Source organism: Talpa europaea, assembly GCF_964194135.1.
Source record: "Talpa europaea genome assembly, chromosome: 6".
Taxonomy (NCBI): domain Eukaryota; kingdom Metazoa; phylum Chordata; class Mammalia; order Eulipotyphla; family Talpidae; genus Talpa; species Talpa europaea.
This window is the reverse complement of record NC_140072.1, coordinates 28,177,048-28,198,292: the sequence shown is the minus strand read 5'-3', so window position 1 is coordinate 28,198,292 and position 21,245 is coordinate 28,177,048. Positions and strand designations below refer to the sequence as shown.

At 35.3% G+C, this 21,245-nt stretch overlaps 1 protein-coding gene across 4 annotated transcripts; it reads left to right on the top strand.

The window, feature by feature from the left end:
* On the top strand, positions 1-21,159 carry PIGF (phosphatidylinositol glycan anchor biosynthesis class F; the record flags this gene model as incomplete). 4 transcript variants are annotated; one of them, XM_084234532.1, is made up of 5 exons in its annotated part: positions 1-243; positions 1,412-1,503; positions 2,726-2,842; positions 12,192-12,300; positions 21,003-21,116. In XM_084234532.1, the coding sequence occupies 5 exons, from the start codon at positions 16-18 to the stop codon at positions 21,114-21,116; spliced, it is 660 nt and encodes a 219-aa protein (XP_084090658.1). The 4 variants fall into 4 exon arrangements, with proteins under 4 accessions (XP_084090658.1, XP_084090655.1, XP_084090656.1 ...); XM_084234529.1 differs by having other exon boundaries at positions 16-243; positions 12,192-12,296; positions 21,003-21,159; XM_084234530.1 differs by having other exon boundaries at positions 16-243; positions 12,192-12,304; positions 21,003-21,088.
* Positions 21,160-21,245: the final 86 nt, after the last annotated feature.

Sequence of the window (21,245 nt, the reverse complement as noted above, 5' to 3'; positions counted from 1 at the left end):
ACTCAAGAAAACATCATGAAAGATACTGATATCAAGAGACTACTGTATACCCATCTTTTATGCATATTTTCAATTATCCTAAGCATCTTCATTCCATCATTCTTCTTGGAGAACTTCTCAATATTGGAAACACACTTGACATGGTTGTGCATCTGTTCTGTTTTTGTAACTGCCGTCAATCTAGTTTTATATTTAGTAGTGAAACCAAATGCATCCTCTAAAAGAAGTTCATTATCGTACAAGGTAAGGCTTATTTCTTGATAACTGATTTTAAAATGAAGACAGGATTTCTTTTAATAGAAGAATGATTAGTCGAGTATTCTTTGATTTATTTACAGTCAGTAAAAAGAACCAATTTTTATTTTTTCAAATCAGTAGCCTCTTGCTGGAATGCTGCCCACAATGTTAGATAGATCCTTGCTGTGCATTAATTGTGGAATTAGGATATCTTCAGTGGATAGAGCATTGTTTCTCTATATAATCATATTTTATATCACCATCACAGATAAAGACATGGAGCAATAGTATCTTTGAAAATTACTTTATAAGACATTTCAGTTGTTTCATTTATTTTTTGCATTTGTGACAGGTACTTTATGGATTTCTTCAGAAATTCAAAGCAAGTCTCTGGTAGCTCTTATTTAATTGTGGCTTTCCTTGACTAAACAGAAATTAAAGTTTTCAGATATTTGAATCTATTTCTGTAATGTTATAGTGTTACACTTAACTATTATTTTAAATCAATAAGCCCTCATTAACATTTTTCAGTATTGTGTTTTGCTCTCTACTAGTTCATTTAGAACTTGACCACTGCCCTATGATTAAAAAGCTCAATGTGTTTTTATAATTAGGTCTTAAACTGATGATTTAAGATCAGGTAGGTTCCTTAATGATGTATATACATGTAGGCTTTTTTCATATGGATCATGCAACATGAATGTGATTTGAGGAATTATTTGGTATTGTGCGTTTTTTGGTGCACTTCTCTTAGTTTTGTTTGTAAATGAAAAATTTATTGTACTCATTGTTTTCTGTAAAAATTTCATGTATCATCACACAGTAAGGACTATTTTTTTATCCTAGCACTATCATTGGTAAATATTTCACAAATACTGATTAATGACATAGGTGAATACATTCAATAGAAACAGAAATACTTTCTGACTCTAGTGTTTAGTGTGTGGAATTTGGGGCCTGATATTTGCCTTTCAGGCTTTTCTTATAGGGCTGTATTGAGGGCTGTGCATCTGACCGCACAGGACATGTGATCTGACCTCAGGATACGTAAATCCAAAGAGCGGTTCAACTGCATCATACATAATGGAAATAAGTTGTATTTGTAGATAAAATCAAAGCATTTGCTGCTCTTTAGATGTTCTCTTGAGTCTTTGAATTATTCATTTCTTTTTAGGTAACCAGGTTTTTGAAGTGCTGTATCTACTTCCTTTTGTCTTGTTTCATCTTTCATGTAATTTTTGTTCTATATGGAGCACCGCTAATAGAGTAAGTCTGGAATGTTTACCTTAAAGCAATTGTATTTTAAAACACTTACTTTCTAAATGAAGTTCTAATTCTGCTGGTGATTAGAGAAAAACCAGTATGTGTTTTATTAATGGACCATGGAAAGATACTGACATCATTACTTTTCCTTAGCATCGTTACTCTTTTAGAAAACGGTGGAATAACTTACTTGTAATTGCCAAACCTTCCTACCAGTTTGCACTTGGGAGGGAGAGAGGAGGTAGTTGCAAAACTGAACTATAACAATAAATATATGGCCCTTAGAACCTCTATGGAAACTTACTATGAGATATCTATATATGTGTGTGTGTGTGTTCATATAGATGTATATATACATAACTAGTATGTCAATTCTTATGCTAACTTTAGTTATAATTAGGATATCATTTCAGTATATTCTGAAGGGCTTGAGTTTGTTTTCTTAAGAAATGTCAATAGATTCCTATATTTAATAACTTAATAGCTAATGTTTATAGTTTAAAATTAATTTTTAATTCAACGCTTTCAAAACTGACTAATTTTAAATGAGTGAAAATTAAATCCTTGAATATTTCTTATAAAATGTTCATGATAGTTTGGGAAATTAAGTTTAGCAGTGATTAATGATCTTGGTAAAGTAAGTGATTTGATATGTATATATAAAATACACACGTATACAGTTAAAATACATATTGATGCATATTGATACACACACACACACACACACACACACACACTAAACTAATAGGTTATCCTTTTCCAGAGAGAGGGAAGATAAGACTTTGTAATCCACTTGAGAGTAGAATGAATGTCTGGAGCCCAGGTTCTACCACCAGTAGCATTAGCATTTTATTAAAATGCAAATCCTCAGGCCTCAGTCAGAAACTCTAGGGGAGGGAACCCCTCCCAAACTTTAGTTTCTCCAACTCTCAAAATGGTTCAGATATAAATTGAGTTGAGCCAATGGTTGTAGGTAAAATTCTAGAGACTGTTGAGGAAGAAAGTTAACTTTCTAGAAATGGTCAGGGTATTTAACACTTCTGAAGTGTATCATTAAAACTAAATATTTGCTAGACTGCTTTTCATAGTTTGCATTTCAGTAGTAAATTTATAGTCATCATTTTTGTTACTTTCAAAGTAAATTATAAAAAATATTTTTATGTTGACAAAGATTATGTGTTTGTACATGTGCCTTTTAAAAATTAATAAAGTTCTTTTTTTCTAGGTTGGTTTTGGAAACATTTTTATTTGCAGTTGTTCTGTCTACTTTTACTACTGTACCTTGTTTGTGTTTGTTGGGACCAAATATCAAGGCGTGGCTAAGAGTTTTCAGTAGAAATGGGTAAGTTTTAATTTTTTTAATTTAATTTTTAGTGATTTTTTAAAAATTAAATTTTAAAAAACGCAATAGAATATTCACAGAACTTGTCAATTGTTCTATGAGTGTTTCTCAGCAATGTGTGTTTCCTAGAGATGTCGCAAGTCCCACTTTCAGTTGAGGACACTGGGACAAGGAAGAGGAACCCAAGTAGGCAGAACTATAGGCCCTTCCCTCCACTTTAGCAAGATCAGCTCTGCTTTTTATTTGTATGGTGAAAGAATTCCACTTGGTCTTTTGTTTTTGAAAGAAAGTTTTGTTACCAAAAGAGAGCTCTGAAAACCACTCCTCAAGGATCATTTGTCACTGTGATAAAATTGCTGCAGATAAAATTGCCTCCATAACATCTTATAATGTATGATCGGGGTCTACAATCTGAAAATGTTTAGTGTAACAACCATAATTTCTTATTTAGCCTCTTTTGTGGTAAGACATCAAATACAGATTTTACAGGATTTTATTTCCTTAGCAGCTATGTGATTTTTAGCATAGTTAAATTTTTTTTTAAGATTTATTTATTTATGCATACAGGAACTGGGGTAGATGCCAGAGGGGTGGGGGCAGGAGGGTGAGAGGATTCACCAGAGACAGAGTGGGGAACAGAAAAGGCAGACTGACTGAAATACACTGCTGGGGGGAGCAGCAGTTGAGACAGGAGAGAGAAGACGGTCTGCTGGGCCATGTGGATAGGTCTGCTGAGCCATGTGGGTAGCTTCCAGGCCAGCCAGGGGATTGAACTTGTGCTGCAGTGGCTGTGGATAGCTTCACAGTGCTGTACTTAACCCCTTCTGCCACCAGGGAGGCCCTCCTTTGCTCATTTCTTAATTGAGCTATTTGTCCTTTTAGCATTAAGTGGGAACAGTTCTTTATATATTCTAGGGTCAGGTCAGATAAGGGGAAAGTCCCTTATCAGATACATGATCTGTGAATATTTTCTCCTTTTTTGTGGATTATCTTTCATTTCCTTGATAATGTTCTTTTAAGCACAAGAGATTTTAATTTTGGTAAAATCCAATTTTGTTGTTGTTTGTGCTTTTAGGGTGATATCTAAGAATCCAATGCCAAATCCATTAAGAGTTAGTTAATTCATCTAAGTTAGTTAGTTCATGGTTATGAAGAGTTAGCTCATCTAAGAGTTTTATATTTTTAGCTCTTAACGTTTGGTCATCAACCCATTTTTATTAGTTTTTATAGGTGTTTGGTAAAGACCCAACTTCATTGTTCCACATGTGGCAAAACATGTACCCAGTACCATTTGTTGAAAGGTTATTTACCCCCTTTGAGTGATTTTGTCACCCTGCATGTGATCTTAAATACATTATTTTATTTCTGTGCTCTTCATTCTTAGTCCATTCACCTATATGGATATCCGTTACCTTTTTTCCTAGCTGCTTTTTTCCTTTCTTCTAGCTTTCTCTTAGTCCTACCCTGTCTTGATTAGCTGGTAGATGTTTGAGGGGTGGGCATGTTTTATGTATTCATATGCTGCTCAGTGCAACTGGGTACAGTTTTTTGTGTGCTTACTTAGTGTTTCTAGACTATATTGCTCATCTTGTTCCCTAAAATAGCAATCAAATTAGAACAAATTTGAGTATTGAAAATAAGCTTTGGACTTTATATATATAAATTCCTAGAATTTTTAAAAAGTAAAAAATGTCAAACATAATAAGAGAAACTAGAGTTTGTCATGGTAACTTACCATAAATTTAATATGTATATATTTTCTGAACCTGTCTTGACCCTATTTCTACTTTTAACCTAAGCTATGTTTGTAGTAACATCTATTTTCTCTTGGGTTAAAAAAGTTATTACAAAATTTACCTTTTGAATCTTCTGAGATTTGTAGAATAAATCTGTCACCTTATTTTCATACCATATCATTTTTTGTCCCTAATATAAGTAAAACTAAAAAATCATAGGATGGGAAAAAACCAATTTCCAGCTAACAGACTGATAAAAATACATAAATTGATAATACATAATGAAAAGAGTTTGGGGAAGTAAATGCCAGTAAGAATGTAAATTGGGGCCTCCCCAGTGGCGCAGCGGTTGAGTGCTGGGCTGTGAAGCTGTCCGCAACCTCTGCAGCGCTGGTTCGATCCCTGGCCACCGGGTGAGGGTCCCACATGGCGTGCAGATCTCTCCTGCCTGCTCTCCGCTCTGGGTCTGGCGAATTCTCTCACCCTCCTGTGCCTCTGACTATAGTGAGAATGGCACATATTAAAAAAACTAGCAACAACAAATGTTGGCGAGGGTGTGGAGAAAAAGGAACTCTTCTGCACTGTTGGTGGGAGTGCAAACTGGTCCAACCACTGTGGAAAGCTGTGTGGAGATTTCTGGACCTACTAAACATAGAGCTTCCATATGATCCAGCAATTCCATATGATCCAGCAATTTACCCAAAGGACACAGAAACATCAATTCCAAAGAACACCTGCACCCCTATGTTTATAGCAGCACTATTTACAATAGCTAAGCTTTGGAAACAGCCCAAATACCCAAAAATAGATGACTGGATCAAGAAGATGTGGTACATATATACCATGGAATATTACTCAGCATTCAAAAAAGATAAACACATGCAATTTGCAGCAACATGGATGGCGCTGGAAGGGATCATGCTCAGCGAAATAAGCCAAAAAGAAAAAGAAAAATACCGGATGGTCTCACTCATAGCAGGAATCTAGAAAACTTAAATAAGAGACCAGGAAAATGAATAACTATAAGAAAGTGAAAATCAAAATCAACAAAAAACTATGAACCAGAGACACTTTTAGGGGGGCGGGGGCGGGAGGGGAGGGATTGGGGTCAGAATGGGGGGGCTGCAATTTTATGGGGAATATAACAATAAAATTTATAAAAAAAAAAAGAATGTAAATTGGTTCTAACTCTATGATGAGGTTTATTATTATCATAAAATTACAAATACTCATTTTTGACCCAGCAATCCCACCTATGGTATTTCATTCCATAGACATATTTGTACACGATATGCTGACTGTATAAGATTACTCATTACAACTTTAAAAATAGCCTAAATATTCTTTAACAAGGAATGGATTAAGTTAAATTTAATCCACAACATGGAATACTATACAATCTCTTAAAAAAAAAAACAAAACGAAAACAAAACCCTACCAACTCTTTATGCTGTTAAATAGAATAAAGCAAGGTGTAGAAATGTGTAGGGTGTTACAATTTTTTTTTAAAGATTTATTTATTTATACAAGTAATGGGTACAGTCAGAAGCATGGGAGGGTGAAAGGATTCACCAGAGCCAAGGGGAGAGCAGAGCAGACAGACTGACGAAGTACACTGCTGAGGGGAGCAGCGGGCGGCAGGAGAGGTCTGCGCACCATGTGGGACCCTCACCTGGTGGCCAGGGATATAACTGGCGCTGCAGAGGCAGCGGGCAGCTTCGCAACCCAGCGCTCAACTGCTGTGCCACCAGGGAGGCCCCGGGTGTTACAATTTATGTAAAGAGTTGGCAGGAGAGAAGAGATTTACCCAAATATCTTTGGGAGGATACATAGAAACTGATAAAGCATTGGTTGTGAGAGGAGCTATGAGAAGCTAGGAGAAAAGGTAAGAAAACGTTCCACTTTGCTATCCCCTTTGGTATCTTTTGAAACTTGAACCTTTTTAATATATTGCTTACCTAAAATGAAAAATTTCAATGAGTTAGATTTTGCTAATAATTTATTTTTGATTATTGAGAATTAGACCTGTATCAAGAAGCTGTTAGATTTTCAGATACCACCTAAACTTCAGTAGACTGCAAAAATATCCTTCTAAAATTTCTAATGTACAGCAAGAGAACAGTTCAGTTGCTAAAAATAATCAACTTATACTATAAACATTTTATTTACCTTCACATAGGGCATGGCAGGAATACATTATGCAAAAACTACATTAATAACTTAGGTATTTTTCGTGTATATTTTAGCATTTAATTCTCACAGCAATCTGGTGATGTACCTCTGTTTTCACCATTTTCTATATGAAGATATTGGCAAGCAGACAGGTTAAATTATATGCCCAGGTCCTATAACAGTAAGAGGTAGAACTGGGACTTAAATTCAGATTACCTGTTGATATAGAGGTTGGGTCCTAAAAGGGCAGTTGTCCCCAATGCCTGCAGTGACACCTACAATTAAATTACACTACTCATGTACAGTGAACATTCAGTCAGCTATTTAGTGTTTCACTTTTTTGTCGTTTTAAAAATAGCTTTATTGAGATATAACTACATACCATGAAATTTATCCATTTGAAGTGTGCAATTCAGTGGTTTTTAATATACAGTTTTATAGCCATCATGACAATTTAATTTTAGAACATATTATCACTCTCCAAAAAAACTACCATCCGTCATCCTTCATTCCCATCCTCCTTTACCATTCACACCCCAGCCCAGGCAACCAGCAATATACTCTGTTTTTGTATAGTTCATATGTAGTGTTTTAAGTGGAATGAGAAATGAAGAATCACTAGATATTTGAAGAACACCTCTAAAGTGAAATTCTTAAAATAAAAACAACACAAAGAAAACAACACAAAGACCACCAAAAGATAACTTTCAAAAGCATCTTTCTTACATCCATCAAACATGAATAAGAAGCAATCAAAATGAAAATTCAGAGAAAAAGAAAGTTCTTGGGAATTAAAAATGTGATAGAAAAATTCAACAGAAGTAGAGACAAAGTTGAAAAGATCAGTCAAAAGGCAAAGATAAGGAAAATGAGTTAAATATAAGAAAATTAAGATTAATTCAAAATAATATTCTGAGCAGAAAAAGCAAGTTTTAAAATAAAACTTCAAGAACTAAAAGACCTGAGATTCTAGATTAAGAAGATTCATCTATTTTCAGCAAAATGAATGAAAAAACACCCACTCTAAGATCCATTATTGTGAACTTTTAGATAACTTAAAGGAATGACTAAAGCTCCCAGAGGCAGGTGGGAGAAAGTGTTACCTACAGAGGACTGGGTGCCAGAATAGCACTGCCAGGCTTAGGAAAAAATGGAACAATGACTTCAAAATTCTGAGGCAAAATGATTTGTGATAAATATTTTCACGGTCATCATAATGTTGATACTGTGCTGCTGTTTCAGCCTAGAGTAGATGTTACCATTGAAGAGGCAATGATGTATGTGGGGACAAGAGGCTTGTGGGTGAAGAGTGCTACTGTATGTTTCCATTTATGCAGTATACAAAATGGGTAAATCTGTTCTTCCATTGTAGGAAGCAAAAAGTAATGAAATCTTGAAAAATCTATACAGAACATGTTCTCTCAAATTTGTGGTACAGTGAAGAGTTGAAGGTGGCTGCTTCAGGAGCAGAAATGAGTGGGGAGGAATGGGGGGGAGGGATTCTTAGTCTAGTTGTAATATTTGACATTAAAGGAATTTATATATTTTGATATATGTAGTTAATTTAAAACCGGCTACAGACTTCTGTTTTTTAAGACTAGGTCTTAGTTCCATTTTTTTCTATATTTTTTATATTAATATCATAAATACTTTCAGATACATCAAACAGACATTTCAATGTTTGTACTTTTTTATTTTAAAAATTTTAAATAGTCACAAGTGTGCTGTAACAATGAAAAATGTGAAGACATGGATCTTGCCCCTTTGCCCAAGATATTTGGAGCTTAGAGGTTAGGTAAGCTATGTACATAAATCTTATTAAAACATAGTTCTGATATTGTTGACTTGATCTAAAACATTCAGTGACTCCTTCAGCTTAACTTTTAAGGCTTTTCTAAAATCTTAACTAAATTTTACCATAATGAGCTATCACTTCATACTTACTAAGATTGCTATAATCAATAGTAAAGGTGGTAGTGAGGATGTGAAAAAATTGGACTCCTCATACACTGGGAATACAGTGGGGATATAAAAAGTTAAACTGCTTTTAAAAACAGTTTCTCAAGGTTAAACATAGATATCATATGACCCAGCAATTCTATTCCTAATATATCCCCAAGAAAATGAGAACATATATTCATACAAAACTTGTACACTGATGTTTATAATAGCATTAGCCAACAGGTACATCAACACAAATGTCCATCAAACTGATGAATGAAGAAAACAAAATGTGGTTATATTCATACAATATTATGTTTATACAGTTATTGTCCACACAATACTTGCATATCCATACAAGTATTTTTGCTTTGAAAACTTTACACTAAGTGAAAGAAGTCAGTCACAAAAGATTGTATGTTTTCATTTATATATGAAATGTACAAGATAGGCAAATCTGTAAAGAAGGAAGTGTATCAGTGGTTGCCTAGGCTGGGAGAGGAAATAGGGAAAGACTACTAGTGGGTTAAGGGATTCATTTTGGGGTAATGGTTGTACAACTCTGTAATTATATTAAAAAATACTGAATTCGGGCCTCCCCGGTGGCGCAGCGGTTGAGCGCTGGGTTGCGAAGCTGCCCGCGGCCTCTGCGGCGCTGGTTCGATCCCCGGCTGCTCCCTGGCCACTGGAGGAGGGTCCCGCATGGCGCGCAGACCTCTCCTGCCGCCCGCTGCTCCCCTCAGCAGTGTACTTCAGTCCTTCTGCCTGCTCTGCTCCCCGCTCTGGCTCTGGTGAATTCTCTCACCCTCCCGCGCTTCTGACTGTGCCCAGTGCATGTATGAACAAAGCAAACAAGCAGATATAATAAATAAATAAATAAATAAAAGAGAGAAACATGCCTCTAAAAAAAAAAAAAAAATACTGAATTCGTATTTTTTTTTAAGATTTTATTTTATTTATGCAAGAACCGGGGTACAGGCCAGATATGTGGGAGGGTGAGAGGATTCACCAGAGACAGAGAAGGGAACAGAACAGGCAGACTGACCAAAATACACTGCTGTGGGGAGCAGCGGGCGAGACAGGAGAGGTCTGCCGTGCCATGTGGGTTGCTCCGCAGCTGGTGGGGATGGAACCAGCACTGCAGAGGCTGCGAACAGCTTCAGAGTGCTGGGCTCAACCACCTGCGCCACCAGGGAGGCCCCTGAATTAGCATTCTTTGAGTGAGTGAATTGTTTGGTTGAGAAGTACTATGGGGAAAAGTTTTTACTATACTCAGTAAATCTGTTATTTTTTTAAAAATCCTAGCTCTAGCATACTTTTCCATTTTTCATTTCTCATTCTTCTTATTCCACCTCAACCAATTTTATATGAGTTTTGCCTGATATGTAGCTTTCTCCAGTTCTTCAAAATCAGATGCCACTTATCTAGCTGAATTTCTTCCTCTTTCATAAAATGGAAAAAGCAAACTCTTCCTAGCAGAAAGTAGTATGTTTCTAGGCACATCAGTTTATATACAGTTGATCTAAAAAGTTGTTTATTAACTCACACCATTCACAGCAACATAGATGGACCTAGAAGGGAGGTATCATGCTTAGCTAAATAAGCCAGAAAGACAAAAATATCGAATGGTTTCACTTATACGGGAACCAAGTAAGGGATCAAGAAAAAAAAACAATAATAATAATGATAAAGCAACAAAATTAGCAGGCAACCATAAATCAGAGACATTCTGTGAGGGAGGGGGAGGAAAAGCGATCAAAAATGGGAGAGAAGAGCACAATGGACTATGGTGATAGTTCACGGGTGAATTGGTAGTGGGAATTTTAAAGGGAATACACAATGATGTAAAAGATATAAATAAAAATAAATTAAAAAGTTGTTTATTAAGTGAAAGCTAGATAATTTATCAGCTACATAGAGTAAAATATTACCCTAGAAAGCCCTTTAACTTGCCTGAAGAGGCAATTATGTTCAAACTGCTAGAGTTTTTCTTTTTTTCCTCCAGGATTAGAACATATCTCTCTTATGTTGAATACTAATTGAAGAAATTGACTTGCTAATTAATAGGTATTAGATAATATAAAAAAGAACAATAAAGCCCAGGAAATAATGTAAATTTGTATATATAGTAATTGACTCCAACCTTTTCCCAGTCCCAGTTCTCAGTAGACAACTGAAGCTCTTTCACATGTTGTGGGTGTTGTGGGGGGGTTGGAGGGAGAGGATTATTGAGGAATTGGTTATGAACTGACTTGTCCTTGGGACTTAAATTCACTGTACATTTTTTGTACAACAGTTGACCTATATATATGGGAAAAAATCATCTAACAAAATAAATGTTTACCTCTTTTCACCACACTAATTGGAAGAAACTACTTCTCTCTAGCTCTGTCACTTCATAACTCCACCAAGCACTTAAAAAGACATGAATATTTGGGCTTCCCTGGTGGCACAGCGGTTGAGCACTGGGTTGACAAGCTGCCCACAGCCTCTGCAGAGCCAGTTCAATCCCCGGCTGCTCCCTGGCCACCAGAGGAGGGTTCCACATGGTGCACAGACCTCTTCTGCCACCCGCTGCTCCCCTCAGCAGTGTACTTCGGTCCTTCTGCCTACTCTGCTCCCCACTCTGGCTCTGGTGAATTCTCTCACCCTCCCGTGCTTCTGACTGTACCCAGTGCTTGTATAAATAAATAAAAATAAATCTTAAAAAAAATAAAGACATGAATATTTGAAACCTACTGGTGGGGTTTTACTTTACTGTAGCCAGACTCATGTTCCATGATGAGACTAAATGGGCACATGATAAGGGACAGGTTGACATTAAGACCTACTAAGAGAATGGCAGAATATGTCACTCCACCTTTACACTCTATGATATGCACTTAAATAGCAATGGTAGGCAAAATCACTGGGTGTTTTGAATTTTTTTTTTTCATTCTCTATCCCTTCCCCATCAAATAGAGTTGATTTGTACAAATAAAATGTGCCATAAAAAGATTAGTTGAATAAATGATGCTACCACCATATAACAGAGGACTAGTAAAGCTATTGACAAACTTTGAAACAAGAAAAACTGGGTTTATAATATGATGCATTTGAATTTTGTTTTGACAGATATATGCATATATATGCAAAAGTACCTAGAACCTTCTTAACAAAATTGTTTTATGTGTATATGCACACATAAAATATTTCTGGATGGATATGTAGTAAGTTGTTACTAGCAGGTACTTATAGAGAAAGGAACCGAAGATGATAACAGTGGGGGAAGACTGTTTTCTTTTGTACTGTTTGACTTTGATTATATGGGTATATTACCTTTCCAACTAAGAAGCACCTTACCCATTGATTGTTAGTAGTTCATGGTAATATATGTCAATTTGAGATGCTTATTTGAAATGAAAAGAAAATATAGGTATAGTGTTCATTTGTGCTACTAGTTGTTTGATTCTCTAGCAGTTAAGTATAAGACACCAATGATTTACATGTTTGTTTTACAGTGTTACATCCATTTGGGAAAATAGTCTCCAGATCACTACAATTTCTAGTTTTATAGGATCGTGGCTTGGAGCCTTTCCTATTCCACTCGACTGGGAAAGACCATGGCAGGTTGGTTTCAGCTACTCAAAACAATAAAATAAATGTTTGTACAAAATATGTGTGTAGTATACACACACACACATACACACATGTTCTGTGTAAATGTATTACCCAGGACTGAATTTTAGCTATTTGATAACAATAATTTAGATTCAGGTACAGATTTAATATGCTCTAAGTATTGTACAGAATAGGTAATTATGAGTTTTTCAGCTGGAAAATGCCTTTATTCTTTGCTTTATCAAAAATGGGTTAGTATTTCATGTCATAATAAAGGTTAATGGGAGATTAAGAAATGTTGTTGGGTATTCTGAGTAAAGGAAATTGGCCATGAAAATTTTAAATGCACATGTTTTATTAATAGGTAGATAGAGAACATGGCAATTAAGAGTGCTGGCATCAGATTACTGGGCTCTGCTATTTGCTAGTAGGGAATAAATGAAATAATCCTTCTGAAGTACTTAGTTCAGCACCTTACATGTAGTTACTACTTAATTGATGTTACAGACATTTGTGACCTATAAAAGAGTTTAATATCTTTAGCATTAAAAATGCAAATTTCATTGGTTTTCAATTGTCATAGCATTGTTTGTTTTGTTCAGCAATCTTTTAGTTGCTAGAGTAGATCATTCATTCATCTTTGTGATTTTTTGGTATTTACATGTTCAGGGTATTTGGATTTCACATTTTTTTTTCCTGCCTGTCATTTCGAGGGCAATAAATAGAAAATTATTGAACCTGTGTAGGTCACTCTATATATGTTGAACGATAGGGCTTGGGACTGTCATACCAGTACATTAACCTTGACAACTGTAGGGCAAGCTAGGTTTCATCCCCATTTTTACAAAAAGTCAAAGTGTGGGGAGGAGGTCAACATATTTGCTTGAATTGCTTGGCTCATATGAGGAAGACAGTGTCCAAACCAGCGCCTCTCGACACCAACCATCTCTTCATTGCTGAAAACACTAAACACAGATTTTCTCTTTTTTAAAAAAATGACCAGACCTTAGCTCTCTTTGGAAAACCTTGAGTAGTTATTTTACTACATTTCTTTCCCCACATAAGAATTTTATTTAAATGCCATAACCCCTCTGGTGGAGAACATATTTTGTGCCATAAAGAGTACTACATTTGTAGAAGAGTTTTAGAAGCCAATATGCAATGTTTTTGTGCCTAGGAAACCTTCACTTCACCTGACTATCTCCTAAACTAAACCAGATAATGAAATCTCTTCCAAACCTACTTATTGCATATAAAGTTAAAAAGCAAGATTGTAATTGTCTAAAATAAGATTTTTTAAGACATTTGTACTTATTCTCCTCAGATACCAGATAAATGAAGTATTTCCTTTTTTGTTTTCTCTAGTTTTATAGAGTTAAGTTAAAATTTCCGTATTTGTGATACATATTTACTTCTAAAGTCACAGCTGCCACAAATAATTTTTTCATAAATTAAAACTAGAGAGATGTATTATAACTAAATGAATTACTACAAATGTTAGAGTGAAGGATAAAATTAAAATTATGTATTTAATTAATTGAAGAGTTGCATGATTTTTCATTAACTGGCATTTCTGTATACATAGTGTTTTAAACCCAAATAAAATACTGATTTATATGAACACAATTTATATTTCAAGCATGGGGGGGTGGGGGAAAACTGTAGTATTTAACTGACAGAAAGTGGTTAGGATTTAAAATGGGGGTTCATTAGGGCCTCCCTGGTGGCACAGCGGTTGAGCGCTGGGTTGCGAAGCTGCCCGCAGCCTCTGCAGCGCCGGTTCAATCCCCAGCTGCCCCGGCCACCAGAGGAGGGTCCCACGTGGTAGCTGCCCCGGCCACCAGAGGAGGGTCCCACGTGGTGCGCAGACCTCTCCTGCCACCCGCTGCTCCCCTCAGCAGTGTATTTTGGTCCTTCTGCCTGCTCTGCTCCCCGCTCTGGCTCTGGTGAATTCTCTCACCCTCTCGCACTTCTGACTGTACCCAGTGCTTGTATAAATAAATAAAAATTTAAAATTAAAAAAAAAAAAAACCCTGCTTAAAAAAAAAAATGGGAGTTCATTAGGGTAATCACGTTGATAATACTGTGCTGGCTGGATTTTCATGTGAGAGAACAGTGCTGGCCAAGTTGACTCATTTCCATGATCTTGGCAGGTACCATTTAGCACCACTTTGACAAGAAGTTCCAGACTGGAGACTACACATCTTTCCCCAAATAGCTCTTCCTAAATCTGTGTTCTTAGTCATAGGAGAGTGGTAGAGTATACACAGATCACTGCAGATTTACGGCTAAAGAAATGTATCCAGAATGAGTGGATTCATCAGTACATGTTTTCCTATGTCAAACAACAGCATTTGCTTTAATACATCACTTACAACCAAATTTAGAGGACTATAAATGATCATTTATACCCGGAAGAAATGTCACCGATTTTGAAAGATAAATTCTGGCAGTCAAGCAATTGCATATTTGTGATAAACACAATTAAAAAAAACTTATTAAAAAGTAGCTTGTAGGGAATGAAGCACTAGCTCCTTGAGTTTTATCTTCCTTTCTTATCCAAAAGAGCCAGTAATCATGATGGTTGTGAATGTGTTTCTAGTTGTTTTGATGTGCCAATAGGTCAGTTTCCCTATATTGGCGTCAGCACTTCTCAAAAAATTGATATTGCAAAACACATTTTTAAGATTTTGTTTTTAAAATGTATCCAAAAGTGGATACTTTAATCTTAGCTTGCACCATAACTGCTTGGTTTATAATAGGGACTTAATGGTTTTGAATGAAGTCGTTTATCCTAGACTCTTAAAAATGTCTACCAGTGCTTGCTTTGAAACCATTATCTCTACTTACTCTGCTTCTTAAGATTTGTGAAAAATGATTCTATCACTTTACCAGGAATCACCTTTCTATTTCTAAGGTGAGACTCCTTATGATGGGCTATAATGCAGTTTGTTGAATAACGCCTAAGAGTCTTCTCTTGTAAGCTTTATACTTCCCAGATGTTTCGTGTGAAGAATGGCGTGAATTAAAGATGATTACATTGCAATGGTAAAGGAATAATTCCTACAGCACAGTCTAACATTCATTGCTCACCAATTACTTTATTATTTTTTTAAATAGCAGGTTCTAATTATTACCTAGAAGTATAGTTACTTAAGAAATACAACAATGTTAAATTTAGTTTTTTCAGGTTAAAGTACCCTACAAAATGATAGGATGCATTGGCACTTTACAGTTTTCATGACAGATTCCAAACTATTCATTTAATAGGATCACCCCATATTTTAAGTACAAGAGGTACTATTGTTCCTGTTTTTGCATTTTGGGAAACTGAGGCTCAGATGTTAAGTGACCTGGCCAAGGTTATAGGGCCAGTAAGTGGCTGCACTGACCCCACAGCTCAGCTATTTCTATTGCTGCAAGCTGCTTCCTGGATAAACAAAGTAAAGCCCTCACATAAAATATGGAAATTTTTTTTAAGTAGCCTAATGTTTTAGTATAATTATTTTTAGACTTTGACTACTTTAAACTAATTTTATAAGCAGTCACCATTATCTAATTTCAAATACTTAGTCATTATTTTAGGAAAACTACAGCACCTTCTATTAGTGACATCCAAACTAGCTATTAATGTGGAGTATCAGAAACTTGTGGATATCATTTTCATGAAAATATAAATTTTAACATCTCCTTGCACATTAAAGGAACCTAAATAATATTGTGCATATTATACTTAAGCTAGATGTGGTTAGCTGTCTTGAAATCACATAACAGCAAATGCTATCTTACAGCACTGACAATGATCCTTAAAATTCTGAAACTAAGTATAAAGGGTCATTGTATTTCTTTAGCCAACTAGAGCAGTTAATAAAAATATGTGTTAGAATGGAGTGATACAGCGTACTGAGATTTTTAATCAGGAGTTCACAGATGGGCTTCAGTCTCTCTTTCTCTTTCTCTCTCTCTCCCTCTCCCTCTCTCTCCCTCTTTCTCCCTTTCTCTCTCTCCCTCTCCCTCCCTCCCCCTTCCTCCCTCTCTCTTCCCTCTTAATTCCTCCCATAAAAGCACATATAAACAGTGTTAAAATATCTTTAAAGTACTTAAAATTTGAGCAAGATTTTTCTTTTAAATAGGAGCAGCTTTAGAGATGTCATATTTGGGGAAATGATGGTACTCTAAATTGTAGTGCAATCTTACTTCATAGGTGTCTGTTAGCACATATGATCACCTAAAAGATTACTATCAACCATAGCTCACATGTATTCGTCACTTGTACAACACTATGTACCAGATAAGGTTAAAGGTACCATATAGTTCATTATCTCATTTAATTAGTACAGCTATCCCAACAGGTGAATTTTAGGATGATTCTCATTTTGCAGAAGAGAAACCAAGGCACAGAAAGGTTAGGTGACTTTCTCAGCATCACATATTTAATGAATGGCAGAGCCCAGACGCAAATCCAGTCTCATACAAAAATCACTGTCTGTAACTACTATTCTCAACTATTTAGAAATGCTTCGAAAAAAATCAAACACTACATAAATATATACATACCAGTACATTTTTTCTTTCCTAAATGTAGGCAAAGAATTTTGTAGATTGCCTGATTAGAGAGAACACTGGGTCTTTGGATAGAAATAAGTTGTCTAACTCTCAAATGTCTTTCATCCAACAACAGTATTGATTTGTTTAGAATCATACAAAACATACCAAACATACCTATATTAGGAATTTCTTGTTTATATCTGAAAGAAAAATAACTTATTGTCAGTACCATCTATCCAGACTATATTAGGCCTTTGTTAATGGTGATTATTTTAAGAGAACACTGGTCTTTTTTGGTTTTAAGTGATGAAAAATACAAAAGGAGTCATTTGATTTAGAGAAAGGATAATAGTACTCTGTGCAAGATACTTTTTCACACAATGTAGCTATTCATTTTTAAAAATAGGTTTCTCTTTTTAACAGTAATCTTAATTTTACCCACTTGTATTATAGTTTGTTATGCAGCAGGATTTTTTCTTGTGGTTATTGTTCAAAAAAATTAAATTTATAAAAAACTGGATGAAAAGATAGTCATTTTGGTGGCAAATACTTGTGGCAAACACTTCTTTTACATGAATATCTTTGTTCTGCATTTTCTATTTTCCATAAACAAAGCAAGATAAGTATATATAGCAATCTCAGATTACCATAATTTGGAGAAATACTTATAGCGATGCAGCTGAATTGTCTGTTCAATAGATGATACAATGGTTTGTTTTTGTTTTTTAATTCTATTTGTGGCATGAATGATGTTAAATAGGAACATATCTGTAGTGAGTCAAGGAAATTGTTTCAAATGGAAAACTTTTAAGATCTCATTAAGAAAATACGTGATTAAGCTAGGATTGTTTGATGAGTCAATAAAAATTCTGTTGCCATAGTGTAGTTTTAATTTTTTTTTAAGCAGTTATGAGGTTAGTAGGAAATTGAGGAAAGATTATTAGTAGGCAACTTCCCTGACTCCCTTCAACTGCTTCAGTTGCCATTCTCCTATCTTGGTCTACAAAAACCAGGAGAGTTGCCTTATGTAAAGACATTCTCTTTAAAAAACATAAAAAGTGTCATAATTAAGGACTATTTATTTCAGGAAAGTCAAATGGGAGACCCTGATCCATCACTAGCAAACAGTCTTCAAAGCAGTCCAACACTTTAATTTGCTAATAGCAATGAGTTCTTGAGACATTCAATAATAGCAAGGATGCCAAGCCTTAATCCCTCATTAGACAAAACGTTTAAACCATCATTTCACTTTTGGCATTCCACTGGAGGAGAAGTATGGCAGCTGTTAAAAGAATGTGTGTGTGAATGTGTCTGTATGTGCTTGGAAATAAAAAGCCATACTGAAATTACAAACGAATTTAAACAGTATTTGGTGACCCAAATTGAAATTTTGCTGGGGTGTGTGAGGGATTGTTTCTCTCCTTACACTTGACAGTGCAGCTTTTTAACAAAGTGCAGGTGCTCACACTTGACCAATGATGAGGAGACTCACAGCAGGAGAAACAGGAAAGAGTGTCATTCCAAATGTTTCCTTAGGGTGTTATAAACTGCTAAGGGAAGAAGTTCACTGCTTTACAGAAATAGTAAACTATGCATATTATTTTATTTGTTATCCCATGTGTTAAGGTGGGACACTGTTAAAATAACAAGCACTTAAAAAGCAACATCCAACAAACAGGTAATTTGGTACTTAAAATTAGTAATTAAAAGTCAAATGGAAGCAATACCTCAAGTAACTAAGATAATTAATAATAAATACATTAATTCAGATTCTACCTACTAGAAATATAATTCAACATGGGCTAACCTAAAATGTACCTTTAGAGATAGCATAAGGGTATATATTAGCAAATATTAAATAAAATTTCAGAGAGCCCCTAAAATTATTTTTAAGAAATTTAGAAATTATGTGCAGAAAAATTGTTTCTTTTCAGTCCATACATGACCTGATATTTGAAGCAGTGTATTTGCATTCACTAGCAAAATTCATGTCAATAAGATATTTTTTAGTATTTTGTTTCACCAACATTTCACTACTTTGAACTAGTTTCAGTAATTCATCTAGAGAATTCCTATTAAAATCTTTTAATGAAGACATGCTTCTGAAAATAAGGCAGTTTTTCTACAATCTGCATATGAATAGAAATCTTTGGTTTTTAGTTAAAGGGTAAGAAGTATTTTGCAAAAGGAAATACTAAAGAACCAAAGCAACAAAAAGGCTCTTAATAAGCAATGGGAAACTCTAAACCCCATCAAGGTCAATAGAGTACCTAAGGCACCTCAGGTTCAGATGATGCAATCATCTTCGCTTAGAGTTCTAGTGATCTATATACATGATTTTTACTATCTTAAGAATGTGAAGCTGTAAAGGTAATGTCCAACAATGATTATGGTGAAGAAGAAGAGAATCAGCTGATAAGTGGGGGAGGTGTTTGATCTGTTCTGCCTCTCATATTTGTAGAGGAGTAAACAAGGCCCAGACAACACAGAGAGGTGACACCAGAGTTTGTGTTACAGAATCCTAGTCCATTCCTCTTAGGGCAAGACAAATTCTAGATTTTAACTTTAATTAGTAAACCAAGTGTGAAGAGTTTCATAGATGTGAATTTGAGAGGGGAAAAAACAAAAACAAAAACAAAACCCATCAAATCCCCAAAGGCAAGTTGGAAATGTATAATACTTTACTGTCTTAATTATTTTTTACCATGTGTTGGACAATTAACTAATATGCTAGTTGGTTTATACAGTTTTTTCCAATTCTGTCTAAAAATAGCAGACCAAAATTAATTGAAAAGGTTACATAAGATCCCATTTAAGCATACATAAGGCCATGGTACTTTATGTGAACCACCACTTCTTGGGAGAAAGAAGACCCCAGTGTTCATCCCAGAGAGAAACTCCTGTCTGGTTATTCAGTAGACTCTCCACTCGTCAGTGGGGAAGATGATGTGTGTATTTAAAAAAAAACTCTACAAAGCTCACATACAAGACAGTACATCCTAGATTTGTGACTGATATATGATCATTTAAGGCTGTCATTTTCAAGTATAAAAGTTTAGTGTTTCATTACCCAATCTGTGCAATAGACATAGCTGTAGTCATGGAAATTAACAAACTCACCAAAGACATAAAGGTATCATAATTTAGGCAATAGCAACTTTAAATGTAGGAAAGGCAGGGGCGGCAGGGTTGGGGGGGTGGGAATGGATTAGATTATGCTTCTCTGAACTGTGTTAGTTTGTTCACACTGAAACTTTGTCTAATACTATTGTCCATTGCATGGTAGGTGGAATAAGGCAGATCCACAGCAGACCAAACAAAGAAGCTTAATTAAGATGGTTCCTGTCTAACACAGTTCTATGGCCTGTTCTCCCAAAGATTACAGTTGGTTCCAGTATACAAAATAAGCTTCACAGATGAACATGAAAATTTTGTCTCCATTTTTTTAAAGCAGACTCTTTCACCTAGGGACCAACTTGCACTCTCATGGATGAAATATCTCAACATCATTTACTTCTGGCTTGATGTAATATTGTTAAATGTAACATTGCTGGAGAAAATGGGTATTTGGAAGCCAGTATTTTAACTTACACTCTGGGTGCCTACATGCGTTGTAGTTCTATCTATAACTTCTACTGTGGTTCCAATATCTATCTGAAAGGTGGCATTTCATTATGGAAGCACTTGCTTTGTTATAAATTCCACGTGGCATGCTTGAATTCTAGGTCTTTTCTCTTTAGCACAATTTAAAAAAAGTTCCTTGTGGTTTGGTCATCATATATACTTGTCATTTCATTAGATACAAGCCAATGTGGAAATTAAAGAAAAATTACCAACTAGTTCAGAGGGCTAAATTGAATCCAGGGTTATGGCGGAGTCTGACCCAAAATTTTAATTTGTAATTTTAGAATGTATCTCATGCAGTCTGGGGAGCATTAAACTAAATCTATAAGAAGCCTTATTACAACAGTTGAATACACATTAACTAAAATGTGTGCATTTTCAGTGTTCATAAAAATGCAGTTATGACCTTATTACACTTTTGGCATTCTTTAAGAAAGCACATGAAGCTTTAATATAGAAATAGTTAGGTTACACTTAACTTGTGCTCAAGTAGTCAGAAAACATTTGTTCCTTTTTGATCTCATACATTCTCTCCTCAGGTATGGCCCATCTCCTGTACGCTTGGAGCGACCTTTGGCTACGTGGCTGGTCTTGTTATTTCACCACTCTGGATATACTGGAATAGAAAGCAACTTACATACAAGAACAATTAATTGGAGCAAAGGGAGAAGATATTTCTTTGTGCAGATTCCATAAAGACTGTGCAGAAATGTGTATGGTCCAAGCCAGGCAGTTCCATTTACAGCACTGTTTTTTTATGTAGTTACATGATGTGATTGTAG